Source organism: Colletotrichum navitas (genome assembly GCF_030913465.1).
Source record: "Colletotrichum navitas strain CBS 125086 chromosome Unknown LY79scaffold_8, whole genome shotgun sequence".
NCBI lineage: Eukaryota > Fungi > Ascomycota > Sordariomycetes > Glomerellales > Glomerellaceae > Colletotrichum > Colletotrichum navitas.
This window is the reverse complement of record NW_026850554.1, coordinates 499,231-512,731: the sequence shown is the minus strand read 5'-3', so window position 1 is coordinate 512,731 and position 13,501 is coordinate 499,231. Positions and strand designations below refer to the sequence as shown.

The window sequence follows — 13,501 nt, the reverse complement described above, 5'->3', positions numbered from 1 at the left end:
ATGACACAGCCCAGAAGGACCGTGTAAAGTTAACATCAGAAGCCGGAACAGAAATCCAGCTCGCGCCTTTATTGACCGACCGTTTATGTGGGAGTCGGGAGACACCACTATCGAGCGAGGAAGCTCCACGGTACTACTGGGTAGAATCGGAATGCCTTGGGGTGGCAGCAGAGGCAAAACGATAGTTGGCGGGCTAGGAACAGCGACAAGGAGGCGTCGAGTGTTCATTGTTGACGGGAGCCCTTTGAGACGTGCCACATGTGGTCGGTGTCGTAGGTGCGATTCAGGGAGAGACTTGACGGAGCACGGAGCATGTTCCAGAGCAGCTCCTCGACTGGGGAGCAAAGCTCGGGGAAATGACCAGACAAACGAACTATAACGACGAACATGAACAATAACCATCCTTGAACGAAGATTTCCTAATCCTGCCGCGCATCGCCTTATCATTGCACGGTTCACCATTGGTTTTTTTTTTTTCCCTCTCTTTTTTGTGGTTCCGACCTGACGAACCCCAGATAACGGTTCCATAGCGTGTCGCTACCGCCCGTTGAACCCCAGAAGCCATGTGAGGCCGCGTTTCGAGCTCAGCCTCGGTCGAGGCAAGTTTCAAGTCACGAAGCCCCGGAGAGGAGCGGATGCTTGCACGGTCGGAGCCGCCGAACCTGCTGCGGCGTCGACCGTTGGCCCCTCTCACAAGAGATTCGACGAAGAGGGAACAGACTCGAGACTCGGTATGCAAAAGACCAACGGCGCGGCATGTCTGGGGGGGGAGCAGCAGTGCGGCTCCGTGGTGCGACTCCCGCCGTTGTGGTCGCGTGTTTGGTTTTCGTCCTTTGGAGCTGGCTGCTGGTCCGTGAGCCTGTGTCAAAATGGTTGATAAAATTGCCGCGGACGGTGGCCTGTGGCATTTGGGGGAGGGGAAGGGGGGTAGGCGGGTTTTCCAATGAGAAACGCATCGCGTTTTCCTCCATCATAACCAAAGCAAGTTTCGTGTGAACTAGGAGGAGAGGCTTTTGGGCGTACCCATTCCCCCCACATTTCTTCCTTTTCTTCTTCCTAGAAGATACAGCTCGCCGGTACACGTCTGGTCCGAGAGGGAAGCAAGGCTGTGGTATAGTTTATGAAACGACTGCGATTTTTGAACATTAATATCATTTAGATATCGCAAGGGGGTCGGGAAGGCTTGGGCCGGTGGGGTGCGGCCTCACGCGAGCCGCGTCAAATGGGCATTATAACATACGGAAGAAAAAAAGACTTTAATTGTATGCAGTTTGTATCATGGCCGACTCGCTTCCTGTGCTTTTTCTTACATCGTTCCCGTGTCGTGCTGCTGCCCCCCCCCCCCCCCCCCTTCCCCCAAAGTCGGACAAAGGGTTGATGCGGTCTGAAGATGCCATGTTACACGTCGCCCCCAGAGCCTCACCCCACGGCTAGACTTCGCCCCCATCCTCCTTCTCCCCACTTGGAACGCAAACCCTCAGAGGCAGCCGAATCGGGGTTCATACTTGAGCCCCGGGCACGGGGACGCCCGCGAAAGTGGTGATCGGCGTGTGTGCCCGAAGGCTCGAGGCACTTTGTGGCGGGGGGGATCCCGCTTCGCGACAGCCTGCGAGGGCCGAAAGGGTCGAGGCTGTGGTCTGATTTTTGCTTCGACAAAAAAGTACTATGTAGGAAAGTGCAGGGCGGTCCAGATGAGGCGTAATCTTAGAGGCAATCAAACGACGCATGGGGCCCGGGCAAAGAGAACCGGTCGAGGCGCCGACACCGACGGCGGCTGGACGGGGGTTGAGTGGTTTTTACAAGGGGCATCCATTTTCTAGAAGCCTATTCAGGAATGAACTCTCGATGGGATCCGGGTATTCTAGTTTATTCGTACGGCACCGCACTGGAAACTGGATCCTACCTTACCCTGGACTGCGACGCTGACAGTCTCTTGGTGCGTTTATCACAGCAGCCACTACTACGTATTAGCAAGGCCAAGAGTCTGGGCAGGATGGCAAAGCCAACCCGCATCCGCGGACGCGGGCACCAAAATGGGCCAAGACGAACGACAAGCAGCTGTTGATGTGCAGAGTACTCCGTACGTAGCACACTACTTGTGCGGCGGCAGGCAGTATGAACCGTTCGTCAGCGAATCGTCAGCGAGAGAAGGGGGGGGCCGATGGCCCGTCTTTTTGGCTTACCTCGTCAACGTCTTTCGGCCAAGGCATGTCATGGGCATGGAACCGGTCATGCTGAACCCGGCACTACTCGCGCAGGGACGCAAGCAAATCGCATCTCCACCATGCTTAAAAGCCATCCATGTCAGCGGGGTGGGGGGGGTCCCAAAGAGAAAAGGGAAAGAGCACGTCCGCAATCCGGAAGTATGGCCAATGCACGACGGCGAGGCCCCATGTCGTTGTCTCCAACTCCTGTCCATTTCCCATGCAGACAGACAGACACTGCCACCGTTGGGCGACAGGCCAGGTCCCTGACGGATCCACCCTTTGGAATTTGAATGCTAGCGCGCGCCAGTAACAGAGAACCAATAGGCGGGGGTTGGGCTGCGCCATCAGTGCAACGGGTGGTTAACGTATTTGCTCAAAGCAGGGGAGAGACTGCATTGGTCGTCAAGATCTGGGCCCTACATGATAGGTCAATGGTGCAGGGTCGCATGAGGGACGGGTACCTGGGAAAGGATGGCGATGCGCGGAGGCACGTGAAGTAGCTAGCAGCAGGGGACTCGGTGACGAGATCGAAAGGGAATAGGCGGTTCAAGGAAACTCTACACTGGATGGATTGGTGACCACATGTGGACGGATGAATGAACGAACGCACGCGAATCGTTCCCGTCACAGAGCGGTACGTACTGTACATGTCGAGGGCAACAACGTTAAAGTGGCAGTTGGCATGGGTTCATTCCTGCCAATACCCGCCCAGAGTGGTAGCGAAACCCACACATCCTGGCAGGAGCTCAGGGGTAGGCTGGCCTGAGAGGGACAAGATCGTGGATGGGGATCCGGATTGTGCCTTTGTCTTTCTCGGTGCGCTTCGTCCCCTCCCCCTTCTCCGTTCCCGTAGGCGTAGGGCTCGGTCCTGCGTGTCTCGTGTGCCTCGAGGCAATGCCCTCACCCGACTGCTCGGACGAAGGAAGGGTTCAGAGGCGCGAACGGACGTTGAAGGCGGCTTGTGCCGCGTTCCAAGCAGGCAAGCAAGCTGGAGGCCTAATATTGTAAGCAAGGTTCATGTATTCATACGTTGTACGGATACATTAGAAAGAGTTTGAAGTCTGGGACCATGCGATGCCTAGCCTAGGACTTCTCGTTGCGCCCGTCTCCACCCAGCATTAGCTTGTTTTGACCGATCTCTGGCTTCGTAAGAGTCCAGTGTCTTGTCGGCCTATGTGAAGGTAGTTTGCTCGCTTAACTTCAAGTCGAGTCAATTTGGGTTGCGTTCTTAAGGCCCGATACGGGGAAATAAGAAACATAGGTTTGAAGCTTGCTTGTTTGCCGTGTCTTTGTCCTGCCGGGTAGTTGTTGGATGCTATGATGACATGGCACCACCCACTGGCGTACATAGGTAATAAGCCAGCATACGGGTAGCATCTGAGGGAACTTGAAAAAAAAAAAAAAACCCCCAACCCCAACCGAGTGAATTCTTTACCACCGCGTCATTCATCGCAACTATGGCCAGATTCTTGGTTTTCCAGGTTCGGCATTCTTGCCGGATATCGTGCCTTGGTTGCTGCTCTTCGTGCATGTACTGTCTGCACATACAACCGTCCTTTGCTCTCGATATGGTCGAGGATGGATAGGAAATCATATCGGCGCCATCAGGCAGGCCATTTGGGCTAGACACAAAAGAGGAAATGGACATCGCTATGAGCAAGGACCTGTTTTCCATCAAATCAGTATGGACATCAACATGTGCACAGCTGCCAGGCATTTCGTGGTGCGAAACTCATTACAACAGCGGCTGTGTTCTCCAGTGTCATTTCCCCTCCTCCACACCCCCTGCACCCCCCTGTCGTTCGCCTTCCGCCTTTCCTTCCCTTTCCCTTTCGCTCCCTTCCCTGGCTCTAGCCTCTAGGTCCCCAGTACGTGCCAACCCATGATTTCATTGCAGTCGCGTGCCAGCTCCAGCGCCCAGATCAATTCATTACCGCCGCCAAGTTCCTACTCCCATTCCCGTTACATCTGTGCACAATAGGTACAATATACAGAGTATTCACACACATCTGCATCCACACGCAAGGTACCTACCTACCTAATTTACCATCCCACGGCGTCCACATTGCAGCACATCCCTCCCGGTCTAAGTCCCCGTAGCAGCATTAACTGAACTCTCGCTAGCGGCCTAGATCTTCCTCCTCCCCGAAATCCACTAGACTTGCTCATTCACCCCCCCTTTTTCTTTTGCCCTTTCAACCCCCCAGAGCACCTGTTCCTCTCCCGGTCCGTCCATTGGCCAAGGCGTCCAAGCCAGGCAATCACCTTGACGTTTCATGCCTCACCACCTCCGTCGCGGGTTCTGCTCTTGTTCTGCTCTCCGCGCGCTACCCTCAACTTTTCTTTTACGCTACTTTGCTCTATCCGGGCTCTGCTTTGTCCTTATTTTTGCAGCTCGTACCTGACTACTTACTGGTGGCTGCAACATTTCGTCCCATTGCTTCTTTGCGGCATTTGCTTTTTTCCCCTGCATCCCCTTTCGTCAACCTACTGTGTACCGCTTCCGAGTATCCCCATTCGACCCGGCATCCTCCCGCCAGCCCTGTCATGCCGTGTCGCAATTCCGGTCCAATCTGAACGAGAGCAGCCACGCAGGAACCCTTTTTTCCCCCTTCACCCCCCATCGCGCCACCCCCGAGCGAGACATCGACACCGCCAGTTGACGCATTTCTTGACCATTTCCACCTTGAGACATAACCTTCAGCCGACGGGGGACAAGAACACAACGGGAAGAGAGAAGGAAAAAAGAAGAGAAAAAAAGGTTTCTGCGACACACTCACACACACACAGTACGTGTTTGGTTTGACTTTGGAGGTTTGACCCGGTCTTGGGTACGAGCGTATTCTTCCTTGGATTAGGATCCCGTCACACACCCGCCAGCCGAGAAGAGTGTGCAACAGAGTGGAACAAGAAAAAGGGCCTCTTTGCTACTGCCCTCGATCGAATTGAAACGCCCATCCTCCGACCTCGATCTCGACCTCGATACTCCCCTTTGTTCACTGCGCCGCGTCCTCGTTCTCTCTGGGTCGTCTCCTGCTCTGCACGCGAAAGCTCCCTTCCCCGACGCATCTCGAGATTTATCATGAACGGTCGCAATGCGCCCCTGTCACCTGTTTCTCTAGGTGGAAGTGAGTGGTCCGTTGGCAAATACCCAAACAACGACGACCCGTACGCAAGCAATCGCGGCAACATCGTTTCGCCCCCGAACTCCGGCGGCTCCAACGGGGCCATGAATGGAGGCTTCCCTCCCGGGCCTCGAAGCGCCAGCGGCCCTTCGCCGCCTCCCTCTGTCGGACGATCGAGCAACGGCACAAATTTATATGCGAGGAGTGAGAGCGGGAGGAGCATCCGCGAAGAGCAAACCGAGGGCATACTCGCTGAACACTACGTCGCTCTCAAGAACTATCTGAATGGCGGCCAAGGAGGGAAGCCGACACCCCCGAACAAGGCCCGCGACAAGCTGCTGCGTCTGTCGTCTGTGCAGTTCCTCGAACTAAGTACTGATGTCTTCGACGAGCTGCTGCGGAGGCAATCCCTTAACCGCCGACCTTCAGCCCCCGGCGCCCCCGCTCCTCCCCCTTACCTGCTACCTGAATCCAACTTCCATCCAAAACGCAACCAGGCGAGGCAGAAGCTGTCCTCGCTTGGGCCGCCACGCTTCCGTGATCTCGCGACTGACGTATTCTGCGAACTGGAGAGGAGGTTTCCCCGCTTTGCTGCTGGAGACATCCCCAGAGTGGGCAGCCCCGTATCGGTCCGCTCACAAGCCACAGTCAACGGAAATGGCTACCCACCCCGGAGTCAAAGTCGGATGCGCCGCCCTTCCGACGCCAGCTCAATGAGGGGAGGTCCACCACCGCCCGACCCCTACGGCGTGCCACCTTCGCCAGGCATGCCGCCCAATGGCGACTACAACCGCCCGATGCAGAAGCAGTTCCAGAGCAACACAATCGTACCAAACAAGAGCACAATGGTGGAAGAGGACGACGACGGCAGTCCCAACGAAGATGACGCCGAAGAGTTTGGCCTCGAACGGACTGCCACAAATCGCAGCAAGAGAAGTGAAGTAACAGAGCGGAGCGCTGTGGCGTCAGAGGTGGTCTTTACCCGTCCTGTTCCCTGTTTCCGGTGGAGATGTTAACACGAATGACAGGCCGACAAGAAGCTCCTAGACGAGTACCAGTCACAAGTACGCGAACTGCGGGAAAAGCTCGACGCCATGGAAGATGCGATGAAGAAGAAGGACGACGAGATGAACAGTCTTCTGGACGGAGAGAGATCACGATCAACAGCCGCCAACTCGGAGAAGAAAGAGTTGGCTGATCTCCGGTTGAGCCTGGAGAACAAGCTCGCCGAAGCTCAGGACCTGAACGCGTCAATGAAGCAAGAACTGGATCGCATGAGGGACGACCATGCCAACGAATCCCGGCAATTAAGAGAGCAGTTGGACGAATTACGGCAGTCCGGTGCGGCCGCCGCCAACATGAACTCCGGCAATGCAGACCGGGAGCTGCAAACGGAAAACGAACAGCTGCGCGCGGCTCTGCGAGAGCAACAGCAGGTCACGGAAGAGGCTCGGCGCGAAGCTCGGGAGTTCCTCCGGGAGATGAAGATACTCTCGCAACAGAGTGGCTCGACTTGGCAAAAGCAGGAAGAGCTGGAGAAAACGATCGAGCAACTCGAAGCAGAGGTTCGCGAGTGGCGGAACCGATACGCGCGGACCAAGACGCAGCTTCGCAACATGCGCGCCTCCTCGCTCGGGTTGACTGTCGAACAGGACGCGGCCAAGTACGTCCGAGAGAAGGGATTTGTCCACGAAGGCGGCGCGGTTAAGGACGTCCACGTTACCAAGTTCCAGATCGCCATCGACGAGCTACTCCAGCGCGCCCGAACGGAAGACCCTGACAAGGTCATTGACGCTATGAAGCAAGTTGTCGTCGGCGTTCGCCGGATCACTAAGGATATTGACACGGCGGCAGCCGGCAACGAGGAGCTCCTCCAACAGCGTTCGAAGCTCAAGGGCAAGGTTTCCTCCACCGCCAACCACCTCATTACAACATCCAAGAACTTCGCTTCGTCGGCCGGCATCACGCCAGTATCCTTGCTCGACGCCGCTGCCACTCACCTCGTTGCAGCCATTGTCGACATCCTCCGGATTGCCAAGATTCGATCCACTCCCGCCGAGGAGCTTGAGGACGACGACGACGGTACGGTCACGCCTGTGGACTCGACAGGCTTCTTCTCACCCAGGACTGCTTCGAGGCAGGAGTCGATAACCCAGGAATCGCTGCCGGCGGTGGCGCCATTCCGAGGCCTGGGCGGTGGCAGGACCAGCATGGATTCCTCCGCTTACAGCCCTGTCAACTCCCCCCGCCAGTCAGCAGACGCATACCAGTCTCGAGCGCCCAACGGAATGAACGGGATGAGTTTTGCGGAGATGAACCAGAACGGATCGATGAATGGATACGGCAACGGCATGCGCCAACAGAACCAGGCCGAGGATCTCAAGATTTATCTCGAAGATCAAACCGCCATCTTGGTCCAGAACATCCAGAACCTCGTCGGCTCCATCCGAAGCGATGCATCAATCAACCAAATCACATCCGAGATTAACGGCATTGTCGAAGTCGTTGACAAGGTCATCTCCGAGACCGACGCCTCCGGAAACGGCGGCATGGTTCCCCGCCTCATCGCGTGCCGCGACCGACTCCTGGAAGCCAGTGAGCGCGGTATGGATATCGACCGTGGACAAGACGTGGGCGCCAGCGGACGCAACGATCGGGAGTGGAGGATGTGGACGCAGACTCTGCCGCCCATCGCCTTCGAAATCGCTAGAGAGACAAAGGAGCTCGTTCAGCGAGTCGACCGGTTGGCCGGGAGCCTAGACGATGATTTCTCATAAGCTCGTCGCACGGGCAAGAGTTGCGGTCGGCTGCATCGAGTTGCCGACTTTTAAATTTCACGGCAGGCCCATTCAACCTGCCACCCCTCTCACCCGCTCGACGATATGCCCAATCTCGAAACGGAACCTTCCTTTCCACTTTTTCGCCAGAGAAAGCTTTGATACCCCTGCCGTCCTCGGGGCGGCTTTGCTTGCATGTTTCGGGTTTGCGAGATTCATTCGGACGCCGAGGAAACCGAAAAGGAGGCTTACTTGCTATTCTACTCGATTCGCTTTTTCCTTTCCCATTCTGTAAGGGGGGGGGGGGGGGGGCGTCTCCTTTCCAAGGCTTGGTTTCCCCTCGCCCCATCGGTATAGATGGGCTCGCTCGTTACCACAACAGCCTGGGGGCGTTCAATTTGCTCGATGGGTGTTATTTTTTTATCTATACGCGCAGCATGAGAGTAGGACCCGAGGCTACGTTTTGTACACGTCACGCGCACGAGTGAGGAAAGAAGTTTCTACTGTGTTTCCTTTTTAGGGGAGCGGAAGTCGAGCTCTCCCACACCTGGCCACGTAATTCAGGATGGGTAGAGTGGTGAATAGGAACATTTGGTGACGGTGATATGAGTAAATAGAATAGTCTTTGAAAGGAATAGTTAATGTTGAGAGTGCCCACGAGGCATGCATTCAAAACAGAAAGAGCTTTCCCCCCCCCCCCCACCAACTTGGTATCTCTGGAGCGATTACCCAAGCGGGACCGTCCCGAAAGCAGCTTGGCAGGAGACGTAGGCAGTGCGCGCCACGATGCATCAAAAACATGCTTTGGGCCAGAGGGTTCAGGGCTTATCCCGATCGGAGACCGAGCCGAGTCCCTCCCCACCCATCTACCTTTTACCTTTCACACGTCGGGACGGTGCTGCAAATGAAGCGGCGCAGGAGGGGTGAGAGGTCTAATGAGATAGACTTTTCATGTTTATTTTTACATCTTGGTTTCTTAAACAGCACGACGAGCCGCCATAACTCACACCTTGCCTCGTATGCGCCCGTCTCCATCTGGGGAGAGGGGGTTAGGTAGACCGGATCGGACGATCCGGGAAAGCGCTGAAGGCCTGGGACGTTCGTTCTGCTTCGCCGGGGCGCGGGAGGGGCGGCGGGATCCGGCGATTGACGGTGCGCCTCCATGGACGTTTACGAAAGTGGCCCAGGGGCATTTCGGAACGGCGCATTCTCAAAGGACAAGTGCGTTCCGAGATGAAGGTCGTGTAGGAAAGGAACTGAGAAGGAACAGAAAAGAAAATATGTACTGTGACGAAAGACGTAGCCCCTTCCCTCCGGTTGGCCAAGCTCGTCTCGTCGAAGTCGGTTCGTCCCTCAAAAGTAGGGGAGAGAAGTAAGATGCCGGAACTTGCTTGGAAGCCTTGCAAGATGGATTGAATCCCACATCACCCCCTGTTTGGTTGTTGACGGCAGCGGGGCACGTGTACGAACGTCCGTTTCCCATCCATGCTTGATATCGCTTCCCTCGTCGTATCCCACCGCCGCCCGCGCTCCTTCACGTCTGGATTGGCCGGCTAGCTGGGCGGAAGGTCTTCCTTCGTCGGCAATCGGGCTGACGCCCGTTAAAGGTCGAGATTGGGCCTTTTGTAAACCTGCCTCTCCCGCACGCGATTCGCCGCCGGTCAGCTTATGTTTCTAGTCTGGCAAGCCACCGCCGCGTGGGCCAATGGAACCCGCCGCTTGCATGCAACTCTTCCCCGCCATCTGGATGAAGGGCTTATTGTGTAAGACGGGACGAGTGAGACTTTTGGATACGGTTGGCCACCGCGCACGATTGGGGGCCCAGCCTGGACTTGGGCGAGTGAAACAAAGGTGATATATGGTTTTCAGAACACGCCCTTTTCTTCCACCCTCGGCTTGATGTGCTCCTCCTCCGGTTTTCTTCATGTGACTCTTTCTTCGTTGCGATCTGGCAACAACTTGACGATCGACAATTCAGATTGCTGTTGCTTCGTCTCACATTTGGCATTACTGAGCGATCTAAGACCCTCCCGGGCAGAATCCTTTTCGAATACGCATGGCCTGCTGCGGCCCATTGCTTCTCGCCTCATATCCCATCTAGAAATTCATGGATGGCCTGTCGGCCGCCATGCCGGGTACGTCAGTGATGGGATCGGGGGAGGAAACGGGGAGTACTACCCGCTCAACTGGTTTTTTGGGAGGAAACTGCCCCCTTCTAGACCTCCCCCTTGAGATCCGGCTTGAGATATACGGCTGGGTTCACGCCATGCACCCGGTGGAACAACCGCAGCTCGCGCCATGGTATCCGAATCCAACACCAAGTGTGTACTTGCATAAACTCGTCAAGCCCCAAGGCAGAGCTGAGGGCCACGCCGGGACAGAGAAGGCCCCAGCGCACCAGTTAGCCGACGAGGATGACAGAACGGACCCATGGAAAGAATATATGCTGCTGTCACCGCGCCGCCCGCTCTGCGGGATTCCCTCGAGCCTCATGTGCACCAGCAAGCAGGTCTACAACGAGTGCCGGACCCTGCCCCTGCATGCTAACGAGTTCGTCTTCTTCAACTGGTTCTCCTCGGGCATGTGGGCGGCGCGGTCCTTCACGCGCGGGCTGCGCCCGTGGCAGCGTGACGAGATGCGGTTCGTGCGGCTCGAGATGCTGGGTCGGGACTTCACGGGCCCGACGCTCAAGGAATGGGTCGAGCTGTGCGGGCACTGGGCTCCGGGGGTCCAGGGTCTCAGGCTCAAGATTCTGATCGGGGGCGGGCTGTTCGAGCCCACAGCCACATTCGCCGCGCTGAATGGCAACGCGGAGGCGAGGGCCCTGGGACTGGCGGCGGGGACCGCGCCTCATAGCGAGCCGGTACCCGAATGGATCGAGGAGGGGTTGAAGCGGATGAGGGCATTGACGAGGCTAGAGGTCGAGCTGACGGTGCTTGACTGGGGTAACGACGAGAAGATTGCGTGGTGCGCCGAGCTTGAGAGAGTTCTGAACGACAAGAGGCGAGAGGCGGGACAGGAGAATGTTACCGTCAGGTGTGTCGAGAGGTTCATGGAGGAGCGCGGGCCAAAAAGGCAAGTCTCTGACGAACCCACGAAGGGCTGAGCCCTGCTGAGTCTATCACCAGAACAGAATGGGACTTTGGGGACTCTGGGTGACGTCTGTTGGTCGACTGGAGGCTGTACGATATGGTGAATTCGATAAGGGGCCACGGGTGATGAGGGCGAGATGAGGCAGTTTAGATTCAGGGGTCTTGGGCGATACGCCGGGAAGTAGGATACCGATATAATCATCTGTTGTTTGGTCAGCGGTACGGCAGTATTTTTTTCTTTCTTTCCATTGTTCAAAGGCTTGGTCTGGGACTCTGGTGAATATGACCTGTGTTGACTGGCACCGTTGTTGAGGAAGGAGGTTGGCAGGTGAAGTTGGCTGTTCCTTCCGTCTGGAGTTGTTACTTCTGCAGTTCCTGTACCTTCCTCCGGCTTTCAGATATCTTTTATTTTCACATTTCTATATCTCCTCAATCTTGTAACGCACCCTTCTCAACCAATTGTACAAGCAACGGATTCTCCCTCGACACCTTGTCAACCTGGCTCGTCCTTCAGAAATACCCTCTTTAACCCTCCCGCCAGTATCCTTTGCGCGCATTCTTTGATTGCTCCCTCCTATTCGAAAGTAGCTTTTTACTGGAGTCACCTACATTCAAGCCACAACGAGAGCAAGATTTACACCGAGTGAGTTCTTCAACGCGCCCCAACTCGACAGCGACTAACAAAGGCATACGCCGTCAAGCCTTTGTGCGACTCTCGCCATACTTGATACTCTAATCAAGGGGAACCAATTGCTTCTTACAAGAACAATACAAGATCAATCTTAGTCTTGACACTCTTTGAAGATCAGGTAAGCCGCACAATGTGCCATAACCCCAACGTCCACTGACCAAGGCTAGCCATCATGTGCGGCCATGTTATGCGCGGTCGTTTCGCTCCCCGCTGCCCTGATGATGATATGGACTTCACCACGGCCTGGGCTCCTGAGCTCCGCATCCCAGTCCTGATTCTCATCACTCTGTTCTTCATGTGGATGCACCCCGCCATCACCGACACCGTCAAGCGAATCGTTTGGGTTGTGGTCAAACCCTTTGCCCTCGTCGTCGGCTGGGCCACAGTCGCCGTGGTCCGCTTTCTCATCTTTCTCTTCATCGATGGCCCCAAGATGATTACCATTCTCCTTACTCCTGAAGTTCGAGAGGACGTTGACTTTCTTGGTGTCAACGTCAAGAGCATCACCAAGCTTAACGCCATCTGGAGCCGCCTCCATGACGAAGAGGACCAGTATGTCCCCGGCGGCGTCTTCGACAAGAAGTATAAGCCGTACCTCCCTTCAACCAAGATGAAGCTCTCTGGGGGTCGACAGCGCAAGGCTCTCGCTCGCAACCGCGGCATCTCCTGCTAAACTTCCCCTCCCTGAGAAAGACCGGCATGCTAGAGCCCGGCCGGTGTGAGCCAGTGGGCCATTTCTTGGAGAGTTGTTGTGGCAGAGAACATCTTTCGACTACTCCATTAATCAGCGACACGATGATAATGGCATGGGACTTGGCTTATGACACTTTTTTTCTTTCTTGTTGCGGGACAGTTTGGGAGACGGCGACTTTGGGTTCGAGCTTGCGATCCATAGGGAAGCTCCCGCGTCTCCATTTTGGGCTGGTGGTAATGGCACTAGAGACTTCAGTATGGGGGCCTCTGAGCTACACGGGTTATGTGACTTGGGTCCTGATCACACGGGTAGATTGGGAATGAATTTGGCGTTCGAGGTCAGGGAAGACGGAAACCCTGTGGTCGCGCAAGCAGTCGGGCTTGCTCTCACAACGCTCTTGCTGACTCGACACTTGGATGAGGAAAGACTCCTGATAACCTGGGGTGAGATAGAACGCAGTGATTGCCTAGATAATAAAGATTGCGTAGTAAAGCTTCTGGCCTTGCCTCTCACACGATTCGCGACATCGGGTGCTGATGAAAGAGGTGAAGTTGGAAATACCCCGACTGCAGTGAGAATGCAGCAGTGCCACCAGCGCTGGTTTCTAGCTAGCGTTTGCAGGCGAGAATTCTCGTGCGACTAATGCAGAATTTGGTCCCTGATACCCAGTCTGTAAGTTCAGTCGACTCTTTGCGGACTCCTCGTCAACTGCATCGCCACCTCCCTTACTCCTTGATGAATCATAGCATGGCCGTAGTCCCCACTGACCCAGCCGAGATGGGAATCAATCAATTTACATGATTTACCAAGTTATAGTGTTACGAGAACGCGATGGGTTGTAACCGAGATAAACCGAGTCTGTATAGTAAGGAAGTTGAGTATTCAAGTCTACTTTGGTAACAAACCCGATCCTTC

The 13,501-nt window shown here is 55.6% G+C and overlaps 5 protein-coding genes across 5 annotated transcripts; all 5 read left to right on the top strand.

Annotated features, from left to right (window-relative positions):
- The first annotated feature begins 1,351 nt into the window (after positions 1–1,351).
- On the top strand, positions 1,352–2,115 carry LY79DRAFT_541665 (uncharacterized protein). The gene is made up of 2 exons (XM_060556947.1): positions 1,352–1,824; positions 1,904–2,115. The coding sequence occupies exons 1-2, from the start codon at positions 1,726–1,728 to the stop codon at positions 2,063–2,065; spliced, it is 261 nt and encodes an 86-aa protein (XP_060418232.1). The 5' UTR covers positions 1,352–1,725; the 3' UTR covers positions 2,066–2,115.
- A 542-nt stretch (positions 2,116–2,657) lies between these two features.
- On the top strand, positions 2,658–3,578 carry LY79DRAFT_541662 (uncharacterized protein). The gene has a single exon (XM_060556946.1). It carries the CDS (start codon positions 2,804–2,806, stop codon positions 3,263–3,265), a length of 462 nt encoding a protein of 153 aa, XP_060418231.1. The 5' UTR covers positions 2,658–2,803; the 3' UTR covers positions 3,266–3,578.
- A 1,711-nt stretch (positions 3,579–5,289) lies between these two features.
- Positions 5,290–8,415, top strand: LY79DRAFT_647219 (uncharacterized protein; the record flags this gene model as incomplete). Its single annotated transcript, XM_060562485.1, has 2 exons — positions 5,290–6,306; positions 6,361–8,415. 2 exons carry the CDS (start codon positions 5,290–5,292, stop codon positions 8,107–8,109), a joined length of 2,766 nt encoding a protein of 921 aa, XP_060418230.1. The 3' UTR covers positions 8,110–8,415.
- Positions 8,416–10,600: 2,185 nt separating this feature from the next.
- LY79DRAFT_507951 (uncharacterized protein) lies at positions 10,601–11,215 on the top strand (the record flags this gene model as incomplete). Its single annotated transcript, XM_060553875.1, has 1 exon — positions 10,601–11,215. One exon carries the CDS (start codon positions 10,601–10,603, stop codon positions 11,213–11,215), a length of 615 nt encoding a protein of 204 aa, XP_060418229.1.
- Positions 11,216–12,064: 849 nt separating this feature from the next.
- On the top strand, positions 12,065–12,565 carry LY79DRAFT_666724 (uncharacterized protein; the record flags this gene model as incomplete). The annotated part of the gene is made up of 1 exon (XM_060563268.1): positions 12,065–12,565. One exon carries the CDS (start codon positions 12,065–12,067, stop codon positions 12,563–12,565), a length of 501 nt encoding a protein of 166 aa, XP_060418228.1.
- Between the last annotated feature and the right edge of the window lie 936 nt (positions 12,566–13,501).

What these genes read in the sequence shown, in the direction of transcription:
- LY79DRAFT_541665 (XM_060556947.1), top strand. Translation starts at nt 1,726, where the DNA reads ATGGGGCCCGGGCAAAGAGAACCGGTCGAGGCGCCGACACCGACGGCG. An exon ending in GGCATCCATTTTCTAGAAGC is followed by an intron (nt 1,825 to 1,903) that starts CTATTCAGGAAT and finishes ACTGGATCCTAC; the next exon opens with CTTACCCTGGACTGCGACGC.
- LY79DRAFT_541662 (XM_060556946.1), top strand. Translation starts at nt 2,804, where the DNA reads ATGAACGAACGCACGCGAATCGTTCCCGTCACAGAGCGGTACGTACTG.